Raw genomic sequence first — 13,494 nt, 5'->3', positions numbered from 1 at the left:
ACCCTCACCAGAGGTGACAACATATTGGACCTGGTCATCACCAACATGGGCAACAGGTGTTCCACACCGGACGTCAACCCCTCGTTGGTTAGATCTGACCATAAACTAATCACTCTGAATATCCACATTCTGCTATCACCCCGGTCAAAGAAACCACCGTGAAAAACTTTTCAAAAGCAAACTTCACGTTACTTAAGACCGAGGTGGGAAGTTTCAAAGCCCCCATGCAAAAGGATAACGCTGTCCAAGCTGCAAAATCCTTCACTAATGCACTCTACGGGCACCTACAAGAATGCATGGACCGTGCTATCCCAAACAAAACCAAGACTCACTCCTGCAAGAAAAGGAAACCAGTCTGGAGGACCCCTGCCATAAACAAGCTATACAATAGAAGGAGAAAACTAGTACAGAAAAGAGTAAAATCCCAATAAGGGAAGACATCCCTGATCAGTATCAGCAAGAAACTACGGTCCCTCATAAAATCATCCCAGGCTAGCTTCGAAAGAAAAATTGCCATGGACTCCAAAGATAACCACAAGGCATTCTTTAGCTATGTCAAGAATCTAAGTGGCAATACTCAGATCTGCTTGGAGTTAGTGCAGAATGGCACAAAATACATGGAACCGACTGATATAGCCAACATCCTGGCAGACAGGTTCAGTGCAAACCTCACCCCCCTCTCATCCCCAAAAGGGCCCATAACTATACCAGAAGAATGTAGTGCCCCTGAAATCACAGACACTCAGGTTAAAACAGCCCTCTCCAAAGCCAAAAACACAGCATCAATGGGACCGGACGGTGTCCCAGGCTGCGTCCTACAAAGCTCAAAGATGAGCTAACCCCTCACCTAAACACAATGTTTAAACTCAGCCTCTCCAAAGGCTATGTGCCCACACAGTGGCACACAACAACGGTTATTCTGCTCCACAAAGGTGGAGCCACAACGGACCCCGGGAAATATCGCCCTATAAGCCTGACTAGCTTGGTCTGCAAAGCTATGGAGTGCATTATCATGGATCTCATTAACACAGACATTGGGAACCTCCAAACACTGGACCCTACCCAGTTCAGGTTTAGGAGGCAAGATCTGCCCTTAACAAAGCTGGTGGACTTCTTTGAGACAGTTACCAAGGCTATAGATGAGGGAATGGTGGTCCACACAGCCTACCTAGACCTTGCAAAGGCCTTTGACACCATTCCCCACTCAGGTATTATAGACAAGCTCACCAGCCTGAACATAAACTCTTATGTCACGAGATGGGTTGCCAACTGGCTCACGGACAGAACCCACATGGTAAGAGTTGCGGGAGCTAGGTCTGACTCTAAACCGGTTACAAATGGCACTGCCCAGGGCTCAGTCCTAGGACCCCTCCTGTTCGGCATATACTTCTCAGACGTACAAGCAAGCACAGGAGGACTATGGCTGACCAAGTTCGCAGATGACTGCAAACTAGGGGCTATAACTGACTCTCCGGCTGACACAGACATCCTCCAAAAGGGCCTCACTGAGACAGATACCTGGTGTCAAAACCATGGCCTCAAGCTAAATGCCAAAAAGTGCATAGTCATCCCCCTTTGGAAAAAAACAAAGTACCCACAAACTATCACATAGGTGGTAGCCCCCTAAATACGGAGGACGTAATAAGGGATCTGGGGACCCAAGTAGATAGTAACCTCTCCTTTGATAATCACATTGCCAAAGTGGTTAGAAAATCCTTCTATGTTGCCCACCTAATCACAAAAGGGTTTGCATCCAAATCGAAAGAGGTAATTGGGCCTGTCTACGCATCACTCATCAGACCCATCATAGAGTACAATGCCCCATTTGGGATGTACCTTACAAGACACCTGCAACAACTGGAAAGACCACAGAAGTTCCTCACCAAGAGGATCACTGGCCTCAAGCAGATGCTCTATGCAGCTCGACTGAAGAAACTCCAGCTGTACTCGGTTGCATGCCGCCTACTCAGAGGTGATCTCTGCCTGACATACAAGGCCATGTCTAACCCAGAATTGATGGACATGCTCCACCTAAAGAAAACTATATCCCCTCGAGCCACATGCTCCAGGGATCTAAACCTCACCACAACAATAAATAGGACGTGCTGGAGGGATAGATTCCTGTCCCAGAGACTTCCCATGCTCTGGAACAAGATTCCAATCTACATTAGGCAGAGCTTCTCGCTAACCCTCTTCAAGAGAAACCTTGACAAGTGGATGGGAAACAGAAAGTTTACCCCAGGGATCACTTCAATGGCTCTGCTGGACAGAGGCACAGGGAACTAATCTCGGGGGGCGGCGAAAGCCAACACATTCTGGCTAGGCTTATAAATGCCTTCCGGCAGAAAGCCTAGTACCTGCCTATGAACCTAAGTCTAACACTTGGATAGATTATCAGGTAGTGTGTTATACGTAAGGGAGGGGGGCAGTTAAAATTAATTGTGTAGAAACATTTCTGAAATTTCTATCTGATGTGCTGTAACAGCTCATTAAAAGTTTCACACTAAAATGCAATGCAGGGGGTCATACTAATGTTTTCTGACAGGTAGACTTTCTTACTCTTATTTGAAAGGAATAAAATAGCTTCTCATCCTTTCGGATTTATTCGTTTTCCTGGTACAAAATCCAAGATCATTATAAATCCAACAAATGTAAACAGCGTATATGTATTTACTTTCATTTACTGGAGTTGCTAACTGCTCAGTATTGACCGATTTCAGGCTCAGCCTATCTGAAATACAAAGGCAGAAATGTAGGCAATACCAGAGCAGTTCAGACTAGGTGCAAAGAAAGACTGTATAAGGCAATACCAGAGCAGTTCAGACTAGGTGCATAGAAGGACTGTATAAGGCAATATCAGAGCAGTTAAGACTAGGTGCATAAAAGGACTGTATAAGGCAATATCAGAGCAGTTCAGACTAGGTGCATAGAAGGACTGTATAAGGCAATATCAGAGCAGTTCAGACTAGGTGCATAGAAGGACTGTATAAGGCAATATCAGCGCAGTTAAGACTAGGTGCACAGAAGGACTGTATAAGGCAATACCAGAGCAGTTCAGACTAGGTGCAAAGAAAGACTGTATAAGGCAATACCACAGCAGTTCAGACTAGGTGCATAGAAGGACTGTATAAGGCAATACCAGAGCAGTTCAGACTAGGTGCATAGAAGGACCGTATATGTACATTCTAGTAGTTCCTGCATAAAAGTCTGGCACTCGAACAGATTGGCTAAGAGCAATTACTGATAGGACTGTGGACATAAAAGTAGGGGTTACTCTTCAGAAATGCTCTCACTGTGGAAGACCAAATGAGATTTACATGAGGGATTGTATGCTGCAATTCTCTTTGTAACAAACAGTGGAAAAAGTGTCTTCCAGGAAACATCTGCAATATGAGAAAGTGCAAAAGCAGGTTTTTCCAATTTAAAATTCAAATCCTACCTGTGAAAATGTATTCATTTTTTTTTTGGGGGGGGGTCTTACATATGCAATTTTTCTGCAGATCTTGCAACCTTTGCAAAAGTTGGAAAACAGACAGATACTGCAAATAATATGTGGACTTTACTGCATGAATATGGTAAGTTTGAATAAAATAAAAAATTAAGTAATGCAGTAATCTTGGAATGAAACAATGCAAGGGATCCAGGCCATATGACATACCAATTCTAGTTGCAACATTTGCTTGAATTATGTATCTTTCTCTCCTTATAAATATGAGGAGGCTATGCATTATTTACTTATATTTAATTGTTTTGGTCACCCTTGGGGACATCATTTAACTGGCCCAGTCCCCAGTGCCCCACGTCCACCCTGGGTCTACCAACCCATTTCCCACCCCCCAGGGCACTTACACTGGTTTTGCCGGGGCCAGTCATGGATTTTAAAGGTATCCTGGGGATCAGTCATCTCCACATCTGTCTGGTGGGATCTTTATATGCCGTGACTAGTCCTTGTCCCGCCTACAAAGCTCATCACTTAAATTCTAGAGCAACCCTCCTCTTTAAAGCAAGCCTCTGCTAGGGAGCATCGTCAATTAATTCCCTCTCACTCGGGACAGTCACACCCACCCCTGCCTGCCTTTCTGTCAGTCTCCTAAGCTGCTAATTGAATCCATGTTGACTGGGACATAGTTAATGGTATATCCCTCTATACCACTGGAGCAACTGGGATTAGGCATGGTCACAAAAATCAATATTCTATCCTTCATGCTGATGCATTCAGAGTTTTGAAACTAGGATGCAAGATCTTACCCTGATGTTATGTCGCTAAGAGGTGGAGAAGTGACCAAACTCATTAGCAGGGAATACCATGCTCATGTCAGCAAGAAACAATCATCAGAATTACAATGGCATCATCTCATTTTGCTTTGAGAACCAGTTTACAGTCATCTGCAAATGTGGCCTTTGACACTCATCTTGACTTCCAGGAAGTAGATGCCAAACAGGCATGGGCCCAACACGGAGCTCTGGGGTACTTCACTACTGACTGGTCTCCTGGTGGAGGTGGTCTCATTGATCCTGACTTCTTCGGGTCTATCTGCAATCCAGCCAGCAATTCAGAGAGTTATGTAGAGATTTATGCCTAGTTCTGAGAGTTTGTTAATAATATCCGAGTGCCTTGTCCGGGTCAAGCTAGGCAATATCCACTATTTTTCCTCATCCATAACCTTGGTGACTCACTCGATGAAGTTTACCAGGCTGAGTAGACAAGACCTTCCTCTAAAAAACCCAAACTAGAATGGGAACAGTGTCTGTTGGTTGCAAATGTCCTTGTTGATCATTTCCATGATAATTTGTTCCATGGTTTTGCATATTAGACTTATCAGACTGATGGTTCTTTAGTTCCCAGGGTCAGCTGAAGATCCACAGTTATGAAGAGGGATGACCACTGCAGCTCTCTATTCACTAGGTACGTAACCTGTTTTGAGGCTGTAGTTGAAGAGTGACTCAAAGTGTCCTGCTAGGTCACTTTTAAGGCTATTCAGGACACAACCTGGGATGCTGTCACAGCCCAATGAAGCAGTGTGCTTTTGGCCTTAGCAAGCGCCACCCCTGTTGATAGTTGGAGGGATATGCTATCAGGGATTTCACACAGGGTGATGCCAGTTAGTATTGCTGAATTTTTGATGAGGGTATTTTTAAGGTTACGGGTAGTATTGTAAAGCTGTTGGAGTAAATTATAGCAACTCCATCTCCTTTTTTTAGTTTTCCAGTCACACCTGTGTACGCTATAACCTTGTTGCAGGATGGTTGTGTCTAGGATGTTGGGATTTAGACACATTTCAATGACTATTACTGTTAAAAAAAAATTCAGCCTATGACAGCAATTTTCAGACATAACTCCCTTTTGAAACTGAAAGACAGATGTTCTAATTTTGCACCATACAAAGGGTGATCTGAAAGCGTTTATATCACGTTATCGGAAGATGAAAATAGCGAATGCTATTTCATCGGCCCCAAAAAATCTAAACATGAAAATATTGAACATTCAGAACAGCTAATTTTTTCCCATGGAAAAAATTTGCTGCACCGAAACACATACACACAACGCAAGCACATCAAACAAACAGCAACCACACACATACACTTAAATTCCTACATCTAACGTTACACTAAACATGCACTATCTACCCACTTGCCTTAACCCAAACCCTAACCTTAAGGTCCGTCACTATCGCGCACTCACCTAACCCACGCCCAAACCCTAACTCACTTAAACTGTCCCTAACCCTAAAGTCTGTCACCATCGCACATACGCCTAACCCGCGCCCTAACCCTAACTCACTTAACCCACCCCTAACCCTAATGTACAGTTGCACACTTACCTGAACCCAACCCTTAACTTTCCACCACAGCGCTAAGAATAGTGAAGCCACAAAAACGGCCAACCAAATTCTTTCCTGAGGAAAAAAATTTGCTGTTCTGCAGCTTCGCTATCCTTAGCGTTCACTGAATATTGTTCAATATCAAAACATTTGAAGTTGTAATACTTCGATGTTCTGATATAGACCCATCTGAAATTTGTGGAAAGTTGCACTTACTGGCCTTGGAAGTAGATAAAGACCTCTCATCTGAGATCTTGTTGTGTAGCGACTGAAACCTTAACTGGGGGCAGTGTGAGGTCATCTGTCTCTACCAGTAACCTGCTCTTTGAAAAATTTAATCTACTGCAAGAAATTTACTTATGTTGAGTTGCAATCATAAATCCTACAAATGTCAAATCATTAGGGATGATGCCTGGTGCTTTAAGCAGTCACTCCACACTGTCACTTTCTGGACAAACCTCTTGAATAAGCTCCTCTCAATGTGCTCTTGCCTAGGACCTTTCCTCAACATGTACAGTAGTTACTAAATTGTGAAAACCATGCTGCAGACTGAATGCTCCTGCTACACTACCTTGACTCTCAAAGACTTCATGTCGTTTTACAGCAACGTACTAGAAATATTTAACTCTGTTGTTCATCTAAGGAAACAAAATCAAAATTGGATATCAAAGCTGCGTCACAATAAAATGAAGCCACTACAGGGTTTTGGCGAGGGATATGAAGGGTAAGAACCAAAAAAAGTGACGGCGGCATTTTGAAATGAGAAACAAAAGCAAAGCCTCAGCTTTGAAAAAGAAGACCTACTGCTTTTAGATACTTCATAGATCTGTAGATAATCACAGACTCTTCTAGTACTGTGTATAAAGGTCCACACAAAAAGTATGTTAATGTGGGCCTGCAACTCAGTATGAAGGACAGTCCCTTAATCATTTCTCGGCAATGAGTGGGACAAAGTTGGACAGGATTTGAAACTTTTCTATGGCCTTGAACCATAAGCAGACATCCTTCCATAGGCCAAACCCAGTAAAACAGGAAGGTAAGCCCTTGCAAACTAGTCACTAGCAAGAGGTAAATTAAAGGGTCATTTTCAGGCCTGGCTTCATTTATAGGGCTTTTCAAATGGATTTGGCTTGGACAGCAATATCCTCCAGCACTGACCTAAGAGACATAATGAAGGACGGGGATAGCAGCCTTAGGAGTAACATGTGTAGTAGGGGAAAGATGTTATCGGAATGGATGCTAAAATAAAGGCGATATTTGGCTGGAACTAAAAACAGAACAGAAATACAAGGAACTTGTGTGGTTACCAGAAACAGCAGATCACTTCCCTGATTTTAGTGCTGCTGAAAACTCGAGCATGTGTGGACACTTCACTGATAATGGTGCCAGAGTACTGAGCAGTCTAGGGCCAAAAACTAACTGTGTCAAACCAAGAATTTCTTCCTTCCTCATAAGGTAGGTAGTGGATTTTTCTATCATTTATGACAAGAGTATAACACAGATCAGGTCAAGAAACCAAGCATCACTTTGTTTGACTGTAGAAAACTAATTTCCCAATGACAACACTGAAAATGCACCATGATATTAGTGCAAAGCAGTGTCTAACAGTGTTTAATGACAGAAGAATGCAGAAAGAAACTTTTACAATATACAAACAAAATACCAAGTCTGTACGTTACCTGGATATCTGTAAGTTCCTTCAAAAACCTCTTGGCCAGTTTTGGTCCATTTTCCATAGTTGGAATGTGATGGTTCTAAATGGGTTAGAGAGGGAAAAAAAAGTACACAAAGATTTAGACAGAGAAGGTAATCTGCCCATATGTCTATAGTGTCTTCCTTGTCATTTCAGTAATTCAACACTAATATCTCTTGCACTGGAAACATATAGAATGGGTCCCTCAATTCAAGGAATGCTAGCAGAATAATCCTTGGTAGCTGACAGCATATATGGTACATGACTGCATATATGGGTTGAGTATGTTTTTGTGTAGTACAGGTGTTCCTGTCCTTCTTCAGATAACTCCAATATATGCTAAATACAGTTCTTGTAAGTTTACCTAGTTTACAGGACACTGCAATGTGGTAACACACACGATACTGATAAATAAGCAATTCCTCTCTTTTAGAATATAATGCCTAGCTGTCTTTTAAAATGGAATTTTACAAGTTAAGGTCTGTTCCAGTCTTGAGAGACACTATCAAGATAAGCAAACCAGAAGCAGAAAATTAAGGAGCGGCCATAAATGACTGGGGGCCACCAGAGCCATGACAGGCAGGTAGTTAAGATTGGCAAGGAAACAACTTTTTGAATTAAAAAAAAAAACAAAAAACAAACAAAAAAAATCATTTTAAACAATGGAGGTGCAGTGATGCTAGAACAATCCTTTTAAAGAGTGGAGGTGCAGTGATGCTAGAACAATCATTTTAAAGAGTTTAGGTGCAGTGATGCTAGAACAATCCTTTTAAAGAGTTTAGGTGCAGTGATGCTAGAACAATCCTTTTAAAGGGTGGAGGTGCAGGGATGCTAGAACAATCCTTTTAAAAAGTGGAGGTGAAGTGATGCTAGAACAATCCTTTTAAAGAGTTTAGGTGCAGTGATGCTAGAACAATCCTTTTAAAGAGTGGAGGTGCAGTGATGCTAGAACAATCCTTTTAAAGAGTGGAGGTGCAGTGATGCTAGAACAATCCTTTTAAAGAGTTTAGGTGCAGTGATGCTAGAACAATCCTTTTAAAGAGTGGACGTGCAGTGATGCTAGAACAATCCTTTTAAAGAGTGGATGTGCAGTAATACTAGGGCTTTTGCTTATTTACTTTATTCTGAATTTGTTAACAGGGGTACAGCACTGATACCACTTGACCTATGTCAGTCTCAGCCTGGAGTAAACACAATGGGTACAGAATGATTGACAAAGCGCTACATGCACATGCATTAAATACAGAGTGGATATCAGAGCTGGTATAATGAAAGAACTGTAATAATAAGAGAAAGCAGGAAGTCAGGTAGGAAGAGGTTAAGTCCCATGAACATGTAAGTGGGAAGCTCACTTGAACAACTTCCATAGACAGCATACACTCCACAGACTAAACATATAATGCTGCACTCTCATAAAAGAAGGGCTACTTGTTCTTCTGGAGACTGCCAGTAAAATAGTTCCTTGCCTCAAACCTGCGCATTCAGTTTCTATACTATTACAACAATGGATACACCAGTGCATGCTGATCAGTTACATATTACTCACGTAGCTGATTCAGGAGTTAATGACGGCCATTCATGTATGGCTAATACTGGCTACTAAAAAGGCCTGTACCTTGGAAACAGCATCCACAGAACACAAGGAGGACCATTATTCTGGAGAATTAAATTACAAATGTGTGGATACATTATGTGGGGTGTTGTCAGCCTAATGAGCAGCAGGTATCCATAAATGTGTGCCATCCACTATCTGTTAATAAATCGCTTCTGGAAGGGGTGTCACCCACTATTTGTTAATAACTCACTTCTGGAAGGTGTGCCATCCACTATCTGTTAATAAATCACGTCTGGAAGGTGTGCCACCCACTATCTGTTAATAAATCACGTCTGTAAGGTGTGCCACCCACTATCTGTTAATAAATCACTTCTGGAAGGTGTGCCACCCACTATCTGTTAATAAATCACTTCTGGAAGGTGTGCCACCCATATCTGTTAATAAATCACTTCTGGAAGGTGTGCCACCCAATATCTATTAATAAATCACTTCTGGAAGGTGTGCCATCCACTATCGGTTAATAAGTCACTTCTGGAAGGTGTGCCACCCACTATCTGTTAATAAATCACTTCTGGAAGGTGTGCCACCCACTATCTGTTGATAAATCACTTCTGGAAGGTGTGTCACCCACTATCTGTTAATACATCACTTCTGGAAGGTGTGCCACCCACTATATGTTAATACATCACTTCTGGAAGGTGTGCCATCCACTATATGTTAATAAATCACTTCTGAAAGGTCTGTCAGATGCTATCTGTTAATAAATCACTTCTGGAAGGCGTGCCACCCACTAACTGTTAATAAATCACTTCTGGAAGGTCAGTCAGATGCCATCTGTTAATAAATCACTTCTGGAAGGTGTGCTGGATGCTATATGTTAATAAATCACTTCTGGAAGGTGTGCTGGACGCCATCTGTTAATAAATCACTTCTGGAAGGTGTGCCACCCACTATCTGTTAATAAATCACTTCTGGAAGGTCTGTCAGATGCTATATGTTAATAAACCACTTCTGGAAGGTGTGCTACCCACTATCTGTTAATAAATCACTTCTGGATGGAGTGCTGGATGCTATCTGTTAATAAATGACTTCTGGAAGGTGTGCTGGATGCCATCTGTTAATAAATCACTTCTGGAAAGTATCCCACCCACTATCTGTTAATAAATCACTTCTGGAAGGTGTACCACCCACTATCTGTTAATAAATCACCTCTGGAAAGTGTGCCACCAACTATCTGTTAATAACTCACTTCTGGAAGGTGTGCCACCCATTATCTGTTAACAAATCAATTCCCCGAAGGTGTGCTGGACACCATCTGTTAATAAATCACGTCTGGAAGGTATGCCACCCTCTATCTGTTAATAAATCACTTCTGGAAAGTGTGCCACCCATTATCTGTTAATAAATCACTTCTGGAAGGTCTGTCAGATGCTATCTGTTAATAAATCACTTCTGGAACATCTGTCAGATGCTATCTGTTAATAAATCACTTCTGGGAGGTGAGCCACCCACTATCTGTTAATAAATCACTTCTGGAAGGTGTGCTGAATGCCATCTGTTAATAAATCACTTCTGGAAGGTGTGCCACCCACTATCTGTTAATAAATCGCTTCAGGAAGGTGTGCCAGATGCTATGTGTTAATAAATCACTTCTGTAAGGTGTGCTGGATGTTATCTGTTAATAAATCACTTCTGGAAAGTGTGCCACCCTCTGTTAATAAATCACTTCTGGAAAGTGTGCCACCCTCTGTTAATAAATTGCTTCTGGAAAGTGTGCCACCCTGTGTCTGTTAATAAATCACTTCTGGAAGGTCTGTCAGAGGCTATCTGTTAAAAAATCACTTCTGGAAGGTGTGCCACCCACTATCTGTTAATAAATCACTTCTGGAAGGTGTGCTGGACGCCATACATTAATAAACCACTTCTGGAAGGTGTGCCACCCACTATCTGTTAATAAATCACTTCTGGAAGGTCTGTCAGATGCTATATGTGAATAAACCACTTCTGGAAGGTGTGCCACCCACTACCTGTTAATAAATCACTTCTGGAAGGTCTATCAGATGCTATCTTAATAAATCATTTCTGGAAGGTGTGCCACCCATTATCTGTTAATAAATCACTTCTGGAAGGTGTGCTGGACGCCATCTGTTAATAAATCACATCTGGAAGGTGTGCCACCCACTATCTGTTAATAAACCACTTCTGGAAGGTGTACCACCCATATCTGTTAATAAATCACCTCTGGAAAGTGTGCCACCCACTATCTGTTAATAACTCACCTCTGGAAGGTGTGCCACCCATTATCTGTTAATAAATCACTTCTGGAAAGTGTGCTGGACACCATCTGTTAATAAATCACGTCTGGGAGGTATGCCACCCACCATCTGTTAATAAATCACTATGGGAAGTTCTGTCAGATGCTATCTTGTTAATAAATCATTTCTGGAAGGTGTGCCACCCACTATCTGTTACTAAATCACTTCTGGAAGGTCTGTCAGATGCTGATAATAAATCACTTCTGGAAGGTGTGCCCCTCATTATAAATCACTTCTGAAAGTTGTGCTGGATGCCATCTGTTAATAAATCACTTCTGGAAGGTGTGCCACCCACTATCTGTTAATAAACCACTTCTGGAAGGTGTACCACCCACTATCTGTTAATAAATCACCTCTGGAAAGTGTGCCACCCACTATCTGTCAATAAATCACTTCTGGAAGGTGTGCTGGACACCATCTGTTAATAAATCACGTCTAGAAGGTATGCCACCCACCATCTGTTAATACATCACTTTGGGAAGGTCTGTCAGATGCTATATTGCTAATAAATCACTTCTGGAAAGTGTGCCACCCACTATCTGTTAATAAATAAATTCTGGAAAGTGTGCCACCCATTATATGTTAATAAATCACTTCTGGAAGGTCTGGCAGATGCTATCTGTTAATAAATCACTTCTGGAAGGTGTGCCAACCATTATCTGTTAATAAATCACTTCTGAAAGGTGTGCTGGATGCCATCTGTTAATAAATCACTTCTGGAAGGTGTGCCACCCACTATTTGTTAATAAATCACTTCTGGAAGGTGTGCCACCCACTATCTTTTAATAAATCACATCTGGAAGGTGTGCCAGATGCTGTGTGTTAAGAAATCACTTCTATAAGGTGTGCTGGATGTTATCTGTTAATAACTCCCTTCTGGAAGGTGTGCTGGATGCTGTTAATAAATCACTTCTGGAAGGTGTGCCACCCACTAGCTGTTAATAAATCACTTCTGGAAAGTGTGCCACCCTCTGTTAATAAATCGCTTCTGGAAAGTGTGCCACCCCCTATCTGTTAATAAATCACTTCTGGAAGGTCTGTCAGATGCTATCTGTTAATAAATCACTTCTGGAAGGTGTGTCACCCACTATCTGTTAATAAATCACTTCTGGAAGGTGTGCTGGACGCCATATGTTAATAAATCACTTCTGGAAGGTGTGCCACCCACTATCTGTTAATAAATCACTTCTGGAAGGTCTGTCAGATGCTACATGTGAATAAACCACTTTTGGAAGGTGTGTCACCCACTATCTGTTAATAAATCCCTTCCGGAAGGTGTGTCACCCATTATCTGTTAATACATCACTTCTGGAAGGTGTGGTGGACGCCATCTGTTAATAAATCACTTCTGGAAGGTGTGCCACCCACTATCTGTTAATAAACCACTTCTGGAAGGTGTGCCACGCACTATCTGTTGATAAATCACCTCTGGAAAGTGTGCCACCCACTATCTGTTAATAACTCACTTCTGGATGGTGTGCCACCCACTATCTGTTAATAAAGCAATTCTGGAAGGTGTGCTGGACACCGTCTGTCAATAAATCATGTCTGGAAGGTATGCCACCCACTATCTGTTAATAAATCACTTCTGGAAGGTGTGCCAGATGCTATGTGTTAATAACTCACTTCTGTAAGGTGTGCTGGATGTTATCTGTTAATAAATCACTTCTGGAAGGTGTGCCACCCACTAGCTGTTAATAAATCACTTCTGGAAAGTGTGCCACCCTCTGTTAATAAATTGCTTCTGGAAAGTGTGCCACCCTCTGTCTGTTAATAAATCACTTCTGGAAGGTCTGTCAGATGCTATCTGTTAAAAAATCACGTCTGGAAGGTGTGCCACCCACTATCTTTTAATAAATCACTTCTGGAAGGTGTGCTGGACACCATACATTAATAAATCACTTCTGGAAGGTGTGCCACCCATTATCTGTTAATAAATCACGTCTGGAAGGTCTGTCAGATGCTATATGTGGATAAACCATTTCTGGAAGGTGTGCCACCCACTATCTGTTAATAAATCACTTCTGGAAGGTCTATCAGATGCTATCTTAATAAATCACTTCTGGAAGGTGTGCCACCCACTATCTGTTAATAAACCACTTCTGGAAG

At 42.0% G+C, this 13,494-nt stretch overlaps 1 protein-coding gene across 4 annotated transcripts in view; it reads right to left on the bottom strand.

Moving 5' to 3' along the window:
* Window positions 1-13,494, bottom strand: part of LOC122791658 (branched-chain-amino-acid aminotransferase, cytosolic-like) — a 661,658-nt gene that overhangs the window by 26,534 nt on the left and 621,630 nt on the right. For all 4 annotated transcript variants that reach the window (XM_044059481.1, XM_044059478.1, XM_044059479.1 and 1 more), the window contains one exon: window positions 7,502-7,576. In XM_044059481.1, coding sequence (XP_043915416.1) covers window positions 7,502-7,576 — 75 coding nt within the window. The remainder of the gene's footprint in view (window positions 1-7,501; window positions 7,577-13,494) is intronic.

This window comes from Protopterus annectens, chromosome 17.part0, assembly GCF_019279795.1.
Source record: "Protopterus annectens isolate FY-2018-M chromosome 17.part0, PAN1.0, whole genome shotgun sequence".
NCBI classification, from domain to species: domain Eukaryota; kingdom Metazoa; phylum Chordata; order Ceratodontiformes; family Protopteridae; genus Protopterus; species Protopterus annectens.
This window is presented reverse-complemented; position numbering and strand designations above follow the sequence as displayed.